The sequence below is a fragment of the Thunnus thynnus genome, chromosome 5 (assembly GCF_963924715.1).
Source record: "Thunnus thynnus chromosome 5, fThuThy2.1, whole genome shotgun sequence".
NCBI lineage: Eukaryota > Metazoa > Chordata > Actinopteri > Scombriformes > Scombridae > Thunnus > Thunnus thynnus.
Genome location: NC_089521.1, coordinates 32,056,420 through 32,073,896, shown reverse-complemented (window position 1 = coordinate 32,073,896; position 17,477 = coordinate 32,056,420). Strand labels below are relative to the sequence as shown.

General features: G+C 39.3%; 1 protein-coding gene across 2 annotated transcripts in view; it reads left to right on the top strand.

Moving 5' to 3' along the window:
• The window catches only part of LOC137183593 (transcription initiation factor TFIID subunit 4-like), a 33,011-nt gene extending 16,080 nt beyond the window's left edge, over window positions 1-16,931 (top strand). For both annotated transcript variants that reach the window (XM_067590756.1, XM_067590755.1), the window contains exons 11-15: window positions 525-655; window positions 2,326-2,451; window positions 4,283-4,339; window positions 7,852-7,974; window positions 14,188-16,931. In XM_067590756.1, coding sequence (XP_067446857.1) covers window positions 525-655; window positions 2,326-2,451; window positions 4,283-4,339; window positions 7,852-7,974; window positions 14,188-14,349 — 599 coding nt within the window. In that variant the 3' untranslated portion in view covers window positions 14,350-16,931. The remainder of the gene's footprint in view (window positions 1-524; window positions 656-2,325; window positions 2,452-4,282; window positions 4,340-7,851; window positions 7,975-14,187) is intronic.
• Window positions 16,932-17,477: the final 546 nt, after the last annotated feature.

Sequence of the window (17,477 nt, the reverse complement as noted above, 5' to 3'; positions counted from 1 at the left end):
ACTTTCACATCACTGATGCTCTAATTTCTGTTTCACTGTGACTTCAGTGTCAGTTTAATTATATGCTCATGTTAAAAATCTATGTTTTAAAACTCTCAAACGTAGATATTGTCGTAACAGTTACGTTACACATGAACTCATAATATTTCCATAGAATCTCTGAGAGATTCAGTTTGATTATAGGAGAGAAATTAAACTTCGTTCAGCAGCGATCATCTGTCATGTTTAAGTGGAGATTTGTTCTGCTGCCTCTGTCAGTTATTTTTAAACTCGCTCGCGGCAGAAAACCCTGGTTAATGTTCGTTCAACTCTTGACTGAGAGCAGACTAAATCCCCTTCAAGCACTCGTGCCCGTTTTTAGTAACAGAACACAGAGAGTCTAAAATTAGTCAAAGTCAAGGACAAAAAGTAGAGCCCTGACAGGTGCTGCAGAGGAAACATCCACCTCAAAACAAGAAGAGTCCGGTTGTTTCACAGGTGGAAATGTTTCCTCTGACTCTTCTTGATTCTTCTCTCGTCTGCAGCTAAGAAGCTCGGTGTGACCGAGGTGCCGCTGGAGGTGGTGAACTTCATCTCTCACGCCACCCAGTCCAGACTCCGCTCGCTGCTGGAGAAGGTTTCAGCGGTCGCTCAGCACCGCACAGACGGGGGAAAGGCAAGAACAAACTCACACACACACACTCACTGATTTATGGTTGCAACTAATGATTATTTTCATTATCTATTAATCTGTGGATTGTTTGCTCAATCAATGAATTGTTTTGTCTGTAAAATGTCAGAAAATAGTGCCGTTTATAATTTCCCAGATACAACAGTTGTCCGAACAACAGTCCAAAACCTAAAGATATTCAGTTTACTATCATGTATAACACAGGAAAGCATTAAATCATCACATCTGAGAAACTGCAGTTGGAGAAATGAACAATATTTACATATTTGTAGATTCTGGATATTTAATGAGGGAGAAGGAGTAGATGTTATTTTAAGGATTTTAAAGTGGTAATCATATTTTTTTTGTGGAAAAAACATATCAGACACACACTGTTGTTCCAAGCAGAGTATTTTTATGTGTCTTAATACATGTCTGAAAGGGATCTATAAGAGAATACTTTTCATTTTGAAGAGATTTTGCCTCCAGAAATGAGATTCAGGTGTATTTTCATTGCACACGTAAAGTGCCAGTTCAGTGAAATACAGTTTTGCATTGAAACTGATAGAACAAACAGTAGCAACAGTGCATAAATAAATATATATGAAGATAAACCAAACAATAAACAAGATGTAGAGTCTGAGTGAATGCAGCTATCATATGTCAGCATGAACAGAAACCAGTAAATATTCAGCTCCAAAACAGCCAACAGAGCTGTGATTTATAGTTCACTGTTCAGTTTGTTTGATTAAACCCAAGCTGATCACAATGTGAAGTCATTTTACTAACTCTTAGCAGTTGCTGTGATATTTTTGGCCATAATAATTGACGCCAGTATAATGTTACAGACAGTATAAACAGAAAGCAGTTATGTAAATTCATCATTGGTCGTTAACTTCTCGAAACCTTTTTGAAGGCAAAGATGGTACAAGGACTCAGCAGTTACTGTTGAACACAATCATTCTGTAAACGTCTTTCTGCAAAATACAGAACCAGTCAAAAGTTTGGACACTTCTCTCATTCAAGGGAACGAGAAGGTGTCCAGACTGTTGACTGTTGTTTATCCTGAAGGTCTGACAAACATGTCGACTGAATTTCTATCTGTCAAAACATTCGCAGAATGTGAAACGTTAATTAGAAAATGTTCACAATCATCAACACTGATTTAAAATATGAATGTGACACTAAATTTTGTGAGCTCGTCCACTTCATAGAGCTTCAACTAAAGATTATTTACTTGATTAATCGTGAATCAAAAGTGAAAAATGAATCACAGTTTCCCAAAAACACATTCAAAAACCCTAAAATATTTTAGTAATATTAGTTTATTTTCATATATGACAAAGAAAAGCATCAAATAGTCACATTTGACAGTGAAATTTTAGCCAAAATTGTTGCTGATTAATCTTCCATTTATTCATTTTATGGTCCATATCTGTATTATTATTATTATTATTATTATTATTATTGTTGTTGTTGTTTTAATATAAAACATCTCTATTTATCTGTTTTACTTTCATAATTTTTATCATTTTCACACACCCTTTTTGTTTCTTTTCCTCTACTTCATTTCCTGTCCTCGTTTTCTCTCCTACTTACTTCTCCCTTCACCCTCATATTTATCCCTCATATTAATCGCCTCCTCCTCCTCCTCCTCCTCCTCCTCCTTCCACCAGGATGAAGAGCATCATGAACAGACGTCAGACGTTCGTTCTCAGCTTCGTTTCTTCGAGCAATTGGAGCGGATGGAGAAGCAAAGAAAAGACGAGCAAGAGAGAGAGATGCTGCTTAAGGCTGCCAAGGTACAAACACACACACTCATATATTAAATATGTCTGTATATACATATATATATATATATATATATATATATATATGTATATTCACACAAATGTATACACACAGTTTCCTCAGCTTTGTTGGGGAAAAAAGAAGTTTAGGGTGCATTTCTGTTTAGTTTGGAGGATTTTTTTGTTTTTGCAGGTTTTTAAAAAGAGAAAATAGATTTTAAAGCAATGTTGCTCTGGATTTTATGTTCACACACATTCAAAAGTTGTTGTTTCCTTGTTTGTTTTATCACTGCAGTTCACAGTAAATGAGGTCTTATTGTGGTGCAATTGATAAATAAACAAGTGATAAAATAATAAAAAATAAAATGGTTAGACTACAGAAAATGTGTGCTGTATAAGTAAATTACAATAAACTTGTCATTTGTGATTTTTCCCGGGAATGTCACCACAGACACCCAGTTCGTGATACACATAATACTGTAAATGCCAGGGCTTTCATCAGCGGGCCAAAGGCTCAGTCACCATTGTGTTACCTCATTCAGCGATAGATAGACTTAACAGACATTTATTTGAAAATCTTTGAGATTATTTAACTATGAAGCAAGGACTCTCAGTTTGGCTGTATGTATGTATGTCCTTCACATATCTCGAGAACCGTTCATCCGATCTACTTCACACTTGGCGGGTGCATTACTGGGGACCAAAGGAAGTGTCATGTGAAGTTGTTTGAATGAAAAATGTTAAAGATATCATTAAAAAAAAACAGTGGACATCTTTAATATGGCAGCCACAAATACCAGCATAAATACTTGTGCTGGATTTGTTTATGAGTGAATCTTGACCTCTCCAATATGGCGGCTGCACAGACTCATAGCTGTAACATACAGCAGCTAAAGAAGTCTCTGTCTGTCTGTCCGTCCTTTGATTTGCTCTACAACTGTTCATCCAATCGACTTCAAACTTAGCAGGCGTATTGCTGACGACCCAACAAAGTGGTGTGAAGTTGTTTTGATGAGCATTTCTCGAGAAAGCTGCAAGCAGCAATACCGGAGGCCAAACAATCAACCCATTACGAACAGGCGTGTTTTGAATGGGCGCTGCACTAGTCACTTAAATGTGTGTGTGTGTGTGTGTGTGTGTGTGTGTGTGTGTGTGTGTGTGTGTGTGTGTGTGTGTGTGTGTGTGTCCCATGAGGAGGAAGTGACACATGAAAGCAGAGATAATTACAGAAATGACCTTTTACATACATCACTACACACACTAACACACACACACACTCAGCTAATTACCTTGATCTTTAACAGAGACGTCACCGAGGAGGTGACATGTCTGTTATTCCTGAACAATATTCCCTCATCATATTAAAATTAAACCTGTCACATAGATTCAGCTGCTCATTACCAACATCATTATAACTGTGTAAAAATGTCTTTATTATAGCCTGAAATTAAACACTTCATTCTGAAATGCCACATTCTAACTGGCAATTACGGGGAAAAAATCATTTAGACTAGAAAATAATTTAAGTTTTTATATGTAGAAAATGGACCCAAATACAACCGATATGCCTATTAATAAAAATAATTAAATATTCAGATTTGACAAATAACATGATTATTGTTTATTGAGGAATTTTATTCACTTTAGTTAAATTATCCACAAAATATTATGTTTATGTATGTATTATATTTGTATAAATGATGACTTTTACCTTGTAAAATGATAAATATTTGCAGCATGTCAGCTTCGTCTAGCACAGAAGAGCTGTGAGCAGGCGTCTGGTGTTTAAATGTTATCTGATTAAAAACAGTAATCTGAACTTCTGTGTGTGTTTCACTTCCAGAGTCGTGCCAGGCAAGAAGATCCTGAACAAGCTCGTCTGAAGCAGAAGGCTAAAGAGGTACGTGTGTTTTAATGACGTCTTCATACACAGTCCATACAGTGAATATACAGTCTATACAGTGAATATACAGTTCATATAGTGAATATACAGTTCATACAGTGAATATATAGTTCATACAGTGAATATATAGTTCATACAGTGAATATACAGTCCATACAGTGAATATATAGTTCATACAGTGAATATATAGTTCATACAGTGAATATACAGTCCATACAGTGAATATAAAGTTCATACAGTGAATATACAGTTCATACAGTGAATATACAGTTCATGCAGTGAATATATAGTTCATACAGTGAATATATAGTTCATATAGTGAATATACAGTTCATACAGTGAATATACAGTTCATACAGTGAATATATAGTTCATACAGTGAATATACAGTTCATACAGTGAATATACAGTCCATACAGTGAATATACAGTTCATACAGTGAATATACAGTTCATACAGTGAATATACAGTCCATACAGTGAATATATAGTTCATACAGTGAATATACAGTTCATACAGTGAATATATAGTTCATACAGTGAATATACAGTTCATACAGTGAATATATAGTTCATATAGTGAATATACAGTTCATACAGTGAATATATAGTTCATACAGTGGATATACAGTTCATACAGTGAATATACAGTTCATACAGTGAATATACAGTCCATACAGTGAATATACAGTTTATACAGTGAATATAAAGTTCATACAGTGAATATATAGTTCATACAGTGAATATATAGTTCATACAGTGAATATATAGTTCATATAGTGAATATACAGTTCATACAGTGAATATACAGTTCATACAGTGGATATACAGTTCATACAGTGGATATACAGTTCATACAGTGAATATATAGTTCATACAGTGAATATACAGTCCATACAGTGAATATACAGTTCATACAGTGAATATATAGTTCATACAGTGAATATACAGTTCATACAGTGGATATACAGTTCATACAGTGAATATATAGTTCATACAGTGAATATACAGTTCATACAGTGAATATACAGTCCATACAGTGAATATATAGTTCATACAGTGAATATACAGTTCATACAGTGGATATACAGTTCATACAGTGGATATACAGTTCATACAGTGAATATACAGTTCAGGTCCAACAATGTTATCAATTACTTGAAAAAAGTTTCTCTTGCCCTTGTGTACTTCTTTTCTTTATCAATACTTTTCCCTGACATGAAAAATCAACAGCGTCTCAGATGTTTATTATATTCTTTAAATTAAAAGCATTTCCAGTTAAATATTTCATGTTTGCATTCCAAACTTTGCATAAAAACAGGTGGATGGAAGCTTAAGAGAGTTTTTAATTTAATATACATTCCATTAATAATATACCATATTATACTGTTGATATTATTAATGTAGTTTAATAACCATATAAGCCTCATTTATAATAACATGAAGCTGACTGACTGTCCCACCTCCACCTCCACCTCCACATTGACTTACGTTCATTTCCTGGAGACTTACCTTAACCTTAAACCAATGATTTACGTTATGGGGACTTGCTTTTTGTCCCCTAAAGGGAGGCACTCACCATAATGTGAGTGTGTAAACAGATTTATGTCCCCGCAACATGAGGAATACCTGGTTCACACACACACACACACACACACACAGAGTCCCCGTGTGGACTCTTTGTCTGCCGCAGTGTCACCTCGAGGCAACAGCCAGGCATCGAGTCTGTCCGAGGCTTCAGGCGTTCCCCGAGGCTAGCAGAGGTCAGGGGTCATTACCCATAAGTCTCTCTGCTGAGGCCTGAGGGGATTGGGGGGGGCAGTGAGAGCCAAGTGGAGGCATGTCAGAGTGGTGTGGACGGTCTGAAGAGATGACAAGTTTGTAAAAAATGACATAAAACGTACAAACAAGTTGCTAAAATGTCTGGTTAAGATAATAATATATATTCTACATTGCGCTAATCCAGGCTGGATCTCGATTCATTCTTCGGCTAGTTATTAGCAACTGTATGCTAATATAGTAGAGTATGCCTGCTAGTCGGTCGGATCAAGGTAGGATCACGTTTCCACCACAAACAAATCACTCTGAAGTTTGTTCAGGACTGGACCCAGACCACCTCCTTAAAGGGTCTCGGTACAGTTGTTTTGGTCCACACCTGAGTGCCATTACTGTGTTCAGACCTGCCCAAATGAATAAGGGGGGAAAAGAACCAGAGTCCAATTCAACAGGACTTAAAAGCGCAGGTGTGATAATGCCCTTTGTATTTCTAGAGAGAAGTTGACAAGCCGCAGTAACACACATGTAACCTCAGTCCAGTGAATGAATCTAACTCTTCATTATGCATATTAATGATTATGTGATCAGACGCCTCAAAATGCACTGAGAATCGTTTTTGCGATCAAACCAGCTCCTTTAATTCCACCAAGATATCAGAGCAGCATCTATAAAACCAAACAGTTCCTGGAACTAATCTCAGGAACTAAACTAGGAACTAAAAGTCTCTGTTGTGCATTCCTGTTTGTGTTTCCACCTCATCTGAGGAACCAGGTAGATTATGCAAATTAGACCCACGAGGATGTAAAAAAATCAGTTTTCACACGTGAAACAACAACAGAGTCGTTGTGTTCTTTGTATTTACTGTTGACGATTCTGATGTTTGATGTAACGAGTGAACGAGAAGCAGAAATGCAGATTATCTTTGTACACAGTGACGAGCTGCTGAGTGTTTGATCTAAATCAGCAGCTAATTTGATAATTAATTGTTTCAGTAAGAAAAACTGTCCTCCCACATTCTCAAATGTGATAATTTGCTGTTTTTCTTTGTCATATGACAGATAATTGAATATCTGAAGGTTTTATACTGTTAAACAGACAAAACAAGCTAATTGAAGAAATCACTGGGCGCTTTTTTAACATTTAATCGATTAAACAATTAATTTATTAATCAAGAAAATAATCAGATTAATTGATGAGAAAAATCATGGTTAGCTGTAGCCTTATTTATTTATTTATTTATCTATCTGTGTTACTGTACATCTGTGTCCTCAAAGTGTCCTCGTGTGTGTGTGTGTGTGTGTGTGTGTGTGTGTGTGTGTGTGTGTGTGTGTACACCATGTGCCCTCCTTCCCTTCTAATTAACATTACAGTGTGTTAATGAGAATGTAAATGTTGCCTCGAATTACGTTTTCTGTCTGCTCTGATCTCCGTCAACTGCACACACACACACACACACATATGTATGTACGTCCATACTTGTGAGGCCCCTCATTGACATTATGCATCATAACTAAACACCTAACCCGTAACCCTTTACCCTGAACTAAACCTAAACCTGATTCTAACCTTAAAACCAAGTCTGGACTGGCCAGAATGTCACCGTACCTTTTTAATCCTAATGTGTGTGTAGTTTCATGTAAATATTCAATAAAGAGGTCAACACTTTGATCACATAAATAAAATAAATATGTATTAATTTCTGAGGACATCCCCTCTCTTTGATTTCCTTCACAGATGCAGCAGCAGGAGTTGGCTCAGATGCGGCAACGAGACGCCAACCTCACGGCCCTCGCTGCCATCGGGCCGCGAAAGAAACGCAAGCTCGACTCGCCGGGCGGTGCCACAGCCGGCTCAGAGGTACGTCAAATTAACAGTGTAGTGTAGTGTAAGTAACCGGTCACATGATCTGCTGGTGTGTCAGGATGGAGGAGGGTCACAAAGACAGCAGTTAAAGCTTTTTCAGACTCAAAATGTCAGTGATGGAACATCAACGGTGGCAGTTTTTATCTTGAGCGCCACTTAAAATAATATATAAGAATGAAACACAACAGAAACCTTATAAAACTGTAGAATGACAGCACAAGCAAGTATTAAACAGCAGTTTAGTAGTGTGCAAAGCAAACTTTATTTACATAGCATTTACATTCAAGGGGAGATTCAATGTGCTTCACATAGAAACATGTATGTATATACAGTATGTATACATATACACATACAGCATATACACACACACAGACAAATCATACACACATGTATAGACACCATAGAAATAAACAATCTGTTACACTTTGAACACACTGAAAGAAAACAAATCAAATGCACAAACAAAAGGAATGTTTTCATTTAAAATGCTTCAGTCTGTCCTGAACGCTTCGTTTGCAATGTTGTTTTACTTTCCAGACGAGACGACGTCAACTCATCACACATCCGTTAATGGTCATCTGTTCTGTAGCCTTTGTTGCTAATAAGGTTGTCACGATACCAGAGTTTGAAAATTTGACACAATACCAATATAAAAAACGATGCTCGATACCACAGCAAAAAGAAAAAAAATCCTAGGCACACAAAATATTTTTTTTTTTCTTTATTATTATTGCCGTGGCTAACTCTAGCAACAGGTTGAGGACCAGTTGATTTTCTTCCCCGTTGTTTCATCTGTGCAGCCTTGGGTTGAAAATCTGATTGTAGATCTGCTTATTTATTTATTTATTTATTATAGCTTCAGTACTTTTGATACTACTGAGGGTATAATTAACGGAGGTCGTATCGTTTTAAACACGTGGTATTATAAAACTACTACTACTTACTAAAGTTGTCCACTCGCATATTTGGGATCTGATTTGGGCTCGAACATGTGTGGATGTGTTTGCGAAGTTTCCATTTGGAGTAATCTTAATAGTATAGTTTGTTTACGTAGCCTCCTTAGCAGGAGGAAGCTTCCTGAAGCTGACCAATCAGAACAGAGTGGGCTGATCGGGAGGCGGGGCCTTAAAGAGACAGGAGCTAAACTGGCCTGTTTCAGACAGAGGCTGAACTGAGGGGCTGCTGAGGGTCATTATAAGATAAATAAAGAGTTTTTTTAAACTGTAAATGAAGCAAAGATAATCCAGTAGAGCCCCAGAATATAAATATAGACCTGGAAATAAAACACCGTCTGTTGTCAGTGTACCAAATGGCCAGCAGAAGGTCTTACATTAAGTGCGTCATTTTTACAGTGTAATTAAACGCTCTCTGGTGGACAAACTCTGAATGAGCTCAAATCCAGTTTAGTATTTCTTCTTACTTATCGGCCGACATGCTCTGATACCACATATCTGCATTAAGCTGATATCAGCTGATATATCAGCTCAGCTGTAGTAACAAGTAACTAATTGTATTTTTAAGTAACTTGCACTGAACACTGATCCTGAGTGAGGATGACTGCAGAGAGAGACAAACTCTCCTGACCTTTTCCATCAACACACACACACACACACACACACTCCCTCCTCTCTAATCCAGTGAGTGAATGTGACCACAGTTGAGTGAAGGGGGTCAGCTCCGGCCTGGAGGCTTGTTGTGGGTGTGACTCCCCCCCCCGCCTCCCCCTTCCCCTCCACCCTTGAGGGCAGCCATAGATTTGGGCTCTGCAGAAATGAGCTCGGGGCAGGGTGTTGGAGGCGGGTTGGGGGGGGGTTATCGTGGCCCGGGGGGCAGGCTGCAGTGCAGTATGGGTGCTTGCCTCGTGCTCACCCCACCCTCACCCGCATGCTCTCTCTGTCCCCCCCCCCCCATACACACACACACACATCCAGCCTGAGGCTCGCCCCCTAGCAGGCCCAGACAAAGGCAGCAGAGTGATGATGAGGAGAGGGGGGGGACCCTGCGGAGAAATCCAACATTTTGGGGGTGGTTTAAGCCTCTGATGGGGGGGCGATGAACTCTGGGATGTGTGAGCGATGTGCTGCCTGGCAGTCAGTAATGAAGCTGCATTAGTCAGGTTTAATATGTCTGCATGTTGTTTTAAGCAGCTCAGGTCTGTCAGAGCTCCAGTAAATACATGTTGACCAGGTTTTTTGGAGCAGCTCAGTCTCCTCTTGGCCTCAGGTGAAAAGGTATGGCTGCTTATTTATTGTTTTTTTTTCAGAGAGGAAAACAAAGCTGCTGCGTTGCTAGCCTGTATTCATAACAGCGGGCCGCCCCGGGCCGCGGAGGTGGGGGGGGGGGGAGGATGGGACGATCTGAAGCCTGATCAGGCCTGCAGTCTGGAGCTAAAGGGCTGCAGCAGCTCCGGGGCAGATTAGATAGACGAGGCAGCCAGGGAAGGCTGAAAGAACAGAAAATCATTTGTGCTGGAAGTTTCCAGGCGAGTTTGGTGTGAATTCAGAGTCTCGCAGAGAAAAGACGGAAGAAAGGATCTTTGTAGTGTCTACATGGTGGAGTTTGAAAGCTTCTGTATGGAAGCAGGGGCCATATTTATCAAGAGTCACGGAGCAGGAAGTCACTCCTCACTGGCCAGAAACTCTCAGAGTGATGCGTTTTGGTTCTACTTTTAGGAGAAAGAGTAAAAGCATCACTTCTGTCTGCTGATATGAATCAGAGCTGCAGAAGAGTCCTGACCTGATGTTTTTGTTATTTGAGTATATATTTGATATTTAAAGCAGATATAATCAATATTTTTAGCTGTCAGTGTGTAATGTGTTGGTCGTGGCTCGTAGTGATGAACCTACAGAGACTCTGCAGCTCCTCTCGGCTTTACGGAGCTTTATAGTGAGTTTCAGCTCATTGTTTATGTGTCCGGCTGCAACTTCACTGTTTTAGTTCACTCTCAGTGCTCTCATAGCGTCGTCTTCAGCCGCAGCTGGCAGCTGTTTTCAGAGAAAAAGCCACTGTACACTACCTGCTCAGCACCAAACAGCCAGATATTTCCCTCAGGAGTCGGTAGAGAGTAAAAACAGCTAAATGAGAGTGAATATTGGACTTATATTCACCAGGTGGACAGAAACACGACTCCACATGAATGATAATGTTGCTCCGTAACTGCTGGATGTGGAAATAAGCAACCGTTTGCTAACAAGTTCAACATGTAAGTGTTGTGTTCACTACTCGTTTCTACTGAAAACAAGCAGACAAAACATAAGTTAAAGCAAGTTTAAGTCTATAAATGAACAAACTGGTGACATTTATGGACATAGTGTGTGATCCCAGTATAGAAGCCACACCTGTGTGTGTGTGTGTGTGGTGCGTGCAGACGTGTATGTGTGAAGCAGGTTGACATGCCTGCAGGCTGTGTAGCTTCGTAATGCTCTGATTGTGTTCCTGTATGGACCTGGAGCTTCATTCCTATCCTCTGCTGTCAGCTCTGCCTTCAGGCTCCGCTCCTGCACAAAATGGCAGCCCAGTTCTCTGTACAATAGCTTTTCAGCTGCTGGCTCCACAGAAGCCGAGAGAGGAAGCTTCAAAGTGTACATATAGGCTGGTTTATGCGTACAGTTATAAAATACGGAAGCTGAGAGGCTTTAATAAGTGTTTTAATTACACAGATTATCCACAGAGAGAGCAGATCAGCTTTAAATGTTCTTTAAGAAACACCTCCGTCAGTTAGAGCTGCAGCCAATGATTATTTTCATCATCTATTAATCTTCAGGTTATTCTCACAATGACTTGTTTACTCTATGAAATGTCAAAAAGTCATAAAAAAGGGCCCAAACATCTTGAAACATCTTGTTTGTCTGACCAACAGTCCAAAACTCAAAGAGCTTCAGTTTACAAAGATATAAATCAGCTGAAGCTGAAGCTGGAACCAACACTTCTTATTCTGTGGTGGTATCACATCTGCGGCCGTCACCGTCTTATCCAGCTGAAGCTCATTCATGGAATATACTGGTCAGGCTGGACAGGCTGTCTAAAATTAAACCTCTGACGTCTTTCCTCTGTGTGATAGATGCAAGCTGCTGCATTGATGCACATTATTTATATTCTGGAAATCATTTTTTTGACTCTATTTCTAAAGCATTAGAAGCAATCATTGACCCTTCCCCCTCTCATTGGCCTCTCACCCAAAAATATTCCCCTCTAACTCCCAGAAAGACGCCCTGGTCGTCTCCACCCTGGAAGTCTACTCAACCACCTTCTCATATACACTCGATGAGAGATTTATTGCGTCGCTTGCAGCTTGAAAAGATCAGATATACACAACAACGCGAGGCAGAGAAATATCGTTTTATTTGGGTACAGTAGGAAATGTTGACACAAGGTAGTGAGGGGAGCTCGTTGCCTTAAATTTAAATGTAAAAATTTAAAAGTAATTCTCACTTTGGTTTTTCAGTTGGTCTTGTGTTGGTTCAGCCCTCAGGCTCTGCTCCTGCAGAAAATAGTAGCTCAGTTGTCTGTACAATAGTTTGCACCGCTGGCTCCAAACATCATATGGTGCCACGTGGGAGAAGAGTGTAAAACGGTTTATGTCTCAGGCCGTTCTCAGCCGGGGTGAAGTTCACTGTGAGCGTAATTCTTTCAATGTCCTGTCAGGTAAACCGTCCTTGTCCCGCCACCCTCATAGCGCCATATTTCTCTACCGTCACCTCGGGGTCAATTCAGGAAACTTCTCACTCCCACGTTATTCTGTTTCAAACAGAAGTTCGTTTGTGAGGCTCTCGGAGAGGCTCGGCTCGCCCCGGGACATTGGGTGCATGGGAAGCGACGCTCCGAGTCATTAACGCTCTGAACTGTGACTTTCTGTTTAATAGACCATTTTGGGAAAGAGGGCTTGTTGGAGCAACATCTCTGGGAGTGCAGAGGAGTTGTGTTTGGCTGATAGCTGCAGGGCCCGGGCGTTACCTGGCCTCAGGCTGCAAACACACCTTAGACTAGGAAGGTGTGGTGATCCTCACAGGTCTGGACTGAAAGAGTGATTAGTGTGGGAGATATAAATTAATGCTGTTACTGATGATTCAGGTGCGTCTGCAGGTAAAACCAACACTGCAGAGGTTAAAGCAGGGGAGTTCTGATCAAACACATTATAGTGTGAGAAAATACAAAACCACCACTCGGTCTAAACTCCAGGTTTCCAGTAGAGTTTAATAGAGCATCAATTAACCTAGCAATGATTTTCTCTAATCAATTTGGTCAATAAAATGTCAGAAAATATTAAACATGACATGTTTTAATGTTTTTCTATCAAAGTAAAGAATTTATAATCTTTGATACCTGATAACAAGAATCTTTAATCAATAGTTTGACATTTTGTGAAATATGCTTATTTTAGAGCTGCAATAATTAGACAAATAATTGATTAGTCAGTCAACAGAAGATTAATTACAACTATTTTGATAATCAAATACTTGTTTTATTAATTTTTTAAGCAAGAATGCCAAAAAATTAGCTGGTTCCAGCTTCTTAAATGTGATAATTTGATGCTTTTCTTTATCGAACGTGACAGTAAACTGAATATTTTTAGGTTTTTAAACTGTTAGTCTGACAAATAAGACATTTTAGGACGTCACCTTTGACTGTTGGGATCTATAAAACACATTTTTCACTGTTTTCTGACATTTAATAGACAAAATGATTAACTGATAATAATCAGTAGATTAATTGATAATGAAAATAATCGTTAGTTGCAGGCCTGGGAGAGTTAGATGAGAAGGTGAGGAGACCGTTAGCCTAGCTTAGCATAAAGACTGGAAACAGGAGGAAACTGCTAGCCTGACTCTGTCCAAAGTGAAAGAATCTGTATTTTTGCTTGAAATATGACGGCTGACTAATCAACTGATCGACTAATCGTTTCTACTGCATTATTGAAGAACTGATTGAATTTGAGCTAAATGACTTTCAGGAAGTGGACAAAATAAATCCAGCTGCAAAAAGCAACTGGTTTCCATCTCCAGCTGTGGTGTTGGTGTGATTCTTGGTCTGTTTTAGTATTTCAGTTTAAAAATGAAGTACTGTGACTCCTCTGTGAATTTTTTAGCTTTGTCTCGTGCTGAATTCTTATTTGTGTCTGTTTGTCTTTACACTTCAGTCTCAGGAGGCTGGAGGTGGACTCCGCCAACCCAGTCTGGGTCTAACACTCTTCTGTCTCTTCCCCTCTAGGTGGCTTCAGGCTCGGGCGCAGGCTCCTCCCCCGCCGCCTCCTCCCGACAGCAGGTCCGTCAGCGGATCACGAGAGTTAACCTCAGGGACTTCATCTTCTGTCTGGAGCAGGACCGCACCACGGCGCGCTCGCTAATGCTCTACAAGGCGCTACTCAAATAAGGTGTCCCTCAAGGAAGCGACCTCGGCCCACTGCAGATCTCAAACTGGATTACACTTCACCTGCTCCCCCCCACGTATCCTCATCCTCAGTCTGTCACCTGAACGCTCACCTTTTACATCGACCTTTACGTCTCATTTTAGCTCATCCTCGTGCCTAGCTTGAGACAGCACAAAACTTCTCAACTCGGTGTTTGTTAATAACGACAGATATAAAAAAAACACGCAGAGTTGAAGTGTGAATGCTGCAGGTCTGAAACGAGGCACTCTTAACCGAGAGTTTCAAAGTGTTTTCCAGACTGTGAGATGAGCAGATCCTGCTGCCAACGCTGCCAGGATTCTTCTTGTTTCGACTCCAGCGCTGTACCTAAAGAGGTGCCTTCGAGTCTGAGCTCTCCTCACCTCTCCATAGCAACATAAGATTTTATTTCCGTCTCTCGCGATCAGTAGCCCACTCAGCTACCCACTCAGGACGCCGGGCTCGTGGGCTGCTCAGTTTTGTTTTTTTTTTTGTTTTGTTTTGTTTTTTTGAGTTTTCTAATCATGGTCAGATCTGTGAGAAAGTCTCGACTGTAGAGAGGCTGGTACGCTCACTCACTCAACCTGCATTTTAACTCATCTTACAGCTACAGGGTGGGAACGAGTTTAGGGAATGTTTTATTCAGCATAGTGTGTGTGTGTGTGTGTGTGTGTGTGTGTATGTATGTGTGTGTGTATGTGTGAGTGTGTGTTGTCGTCAGAGGAGTGTGTACCGCGACTACTGTGAAGCTTCGCTGGTCGTATGAAAGGTAACAGAACAGTTGGAGAGTTGGTTGGTAGATCATTTTAATGTATGTGTGTGTGTGTGTGTGTGTGTTTTTCAATGTGTGTGTGTGTGTGTGTGTGAGAGATAATCATGCTGAGGACGGTGACACTCGACAGACTTGAAAGGTTGAAAGGAAAAGTTTAACGTTTGTTTTCTTTCTGGCAGAGAGTCAGATGTTCAGATTGATTACTCTCTCGTGTCTTAATATGAAGCTATAGCTAGCAGCTGGTTAGCTTAGCTTAGCATAAAGACTGGAAACAAGTGGAAACTGCTAGCCTGACTCTGTCCAAAGATAACAAAATCTACCTACCAGCACTTCTAAAGCTCTCTGATTAACATGTTATATCTTGTTTGTTTAATCTGAACAAAAACTAAAGTGCAAAATTCACCTTGTTGTTTTAAAGGGAAGTTGTGTAAATTTACAATTTAACAAATAAAATGTGAAAATTTATAAGAAAATCATAATCTCCCAGAGTCAAAGGTGATTTTCCTCAAATGTCTCATTTGTCTGACCAACAGTCCAAAACTATTCATATATGAGATATTTTAGAAGTTGAAACCAGAATAAAAAAAATTACTAAAATGATTATTCAATTATCAAAATGGTTGTGATTAATCTTCTGTCTATTGACTAATCAATAATCTGACTAATCATTGCAGCAAAATGTCAAACTTAAACTACAATTTTTGGCACTTTTCCTTCGGAAATTAACCTGCAACTATTTTCATAATCAAATAATAATTTTAGTCATTTTTTTTCAATCGACTAATTGATTAATGGACTAATCGTTGCAGCTTTAAAGGCCTTTATGAGGACAGCTTCATACTGTCATCACAAACATGGACTCATTAGCTCGATGGTCATCAGTTAAAACTCAACGAGATACATTAAGAACATGTTAATCAGAGAGATTTAAAGGTGCTAGTAGGTGGATTTTGTTACCTTTGGACAGCGCCAGGCTAGCAGTTTCCACTTGTTTCCACTCTTTATGCTAAGCTAAGCTAACCAGCCGCTAGCTTCAAATTTTACGACGCGAGAGAGGAATCGATCTGAACGTCTGACTCATCTGCCAGGAAGAGAACAGATGTTGAACTTTTCCTTTAACACGAACGATTCACTTTTGACAGTTTTTAAGTTCCAGTCATCACAGGGAGCTGGCTCTCCTACAGACAGTAAAAAACTCACTCAGGCTGCATTCATGAAGGCTAACAAACATTTAACTCCTCTTCGGATCAAACAAACATTCCTGCAGTTTCCTCTCCTCCTCCTCCTCCTCCTCCTCCTCCTCTTCATCCCGGCTGACGTGTGATTTAACTTTTAGCTCAACGTGCGACTATGAAAACATTAGAATACAAATCACAGTCTGAAAATATTGACCTTGTACTGTTGAAAATATTAATTTGTCCTAGTAGTTGAATATGCAGTTTTGCTTCACAGTTTGCTGTTGAAAGGCAGTTTTTAAGAAGACTTTTTTGGAAAGGGTGTGTACATTGAAGGTTTTTAACGCTTTAAATGTTTTTTTTTCCCCCATAACGGGCATTTGGTTTGTATAGTATATAGCTCTAACTGATAATTGAAGCTGTGGTGTATGTACTGTATTCAGTCTGTCGGGGGGCTTCAGAGCACCTAGCTAAAGTATCATCTGTTGGAAGGACACAATTTTTGCGACTATTTATATTTCCTACATTCTGTATTCAATCCTGACGCATTTCAGGCAATGCAATTTTACAGTTGTTTGTACCTTTGCAAAAAAAATGAAATAAAGAAAATGATAAAGAAGCAGGTTTGATTTCATCTGGATTTTGCGACATAAAAACAAGACGGCCGAGAGCTTTTTTTTATCTTTTTATCAATACATCTGTACAAATTAAAAAGTGTCACACAAAGTAAGCTAACAAATACATTAAATATACATTTTCAAAATGACAGTTATATAAAAAGAATTAAATTATGCGCCCCGTGGCATCCTCACACACTTATAAAAATGACCTTTCCATTCATTTGTATACACAGTAGACAATATTCACCAAGCGAGCCGTTAAAGGGACACGTTCACAATTTTTCAAATCTCTTAAACCAGCAGTCAGGTGTCCATATGAACAGTGAAAGAGGTTTTCCTCGCTGTAATCATTCCTCCTGTTCATACTGGATATTAAAAGATCCTTCAAATGTGCTTTCAATGTAAAGTGATGGAGGACAAAATCCACAGTGTGTCCACACAGTCATTTAAAAGTTGATGTGAAGCTTCTATTCAGCTTCAGCAGTCTGAGTTAGTCATATCAAGTGGATATCTGACACATTTACAGTCTTTTTAGCATCAAATTC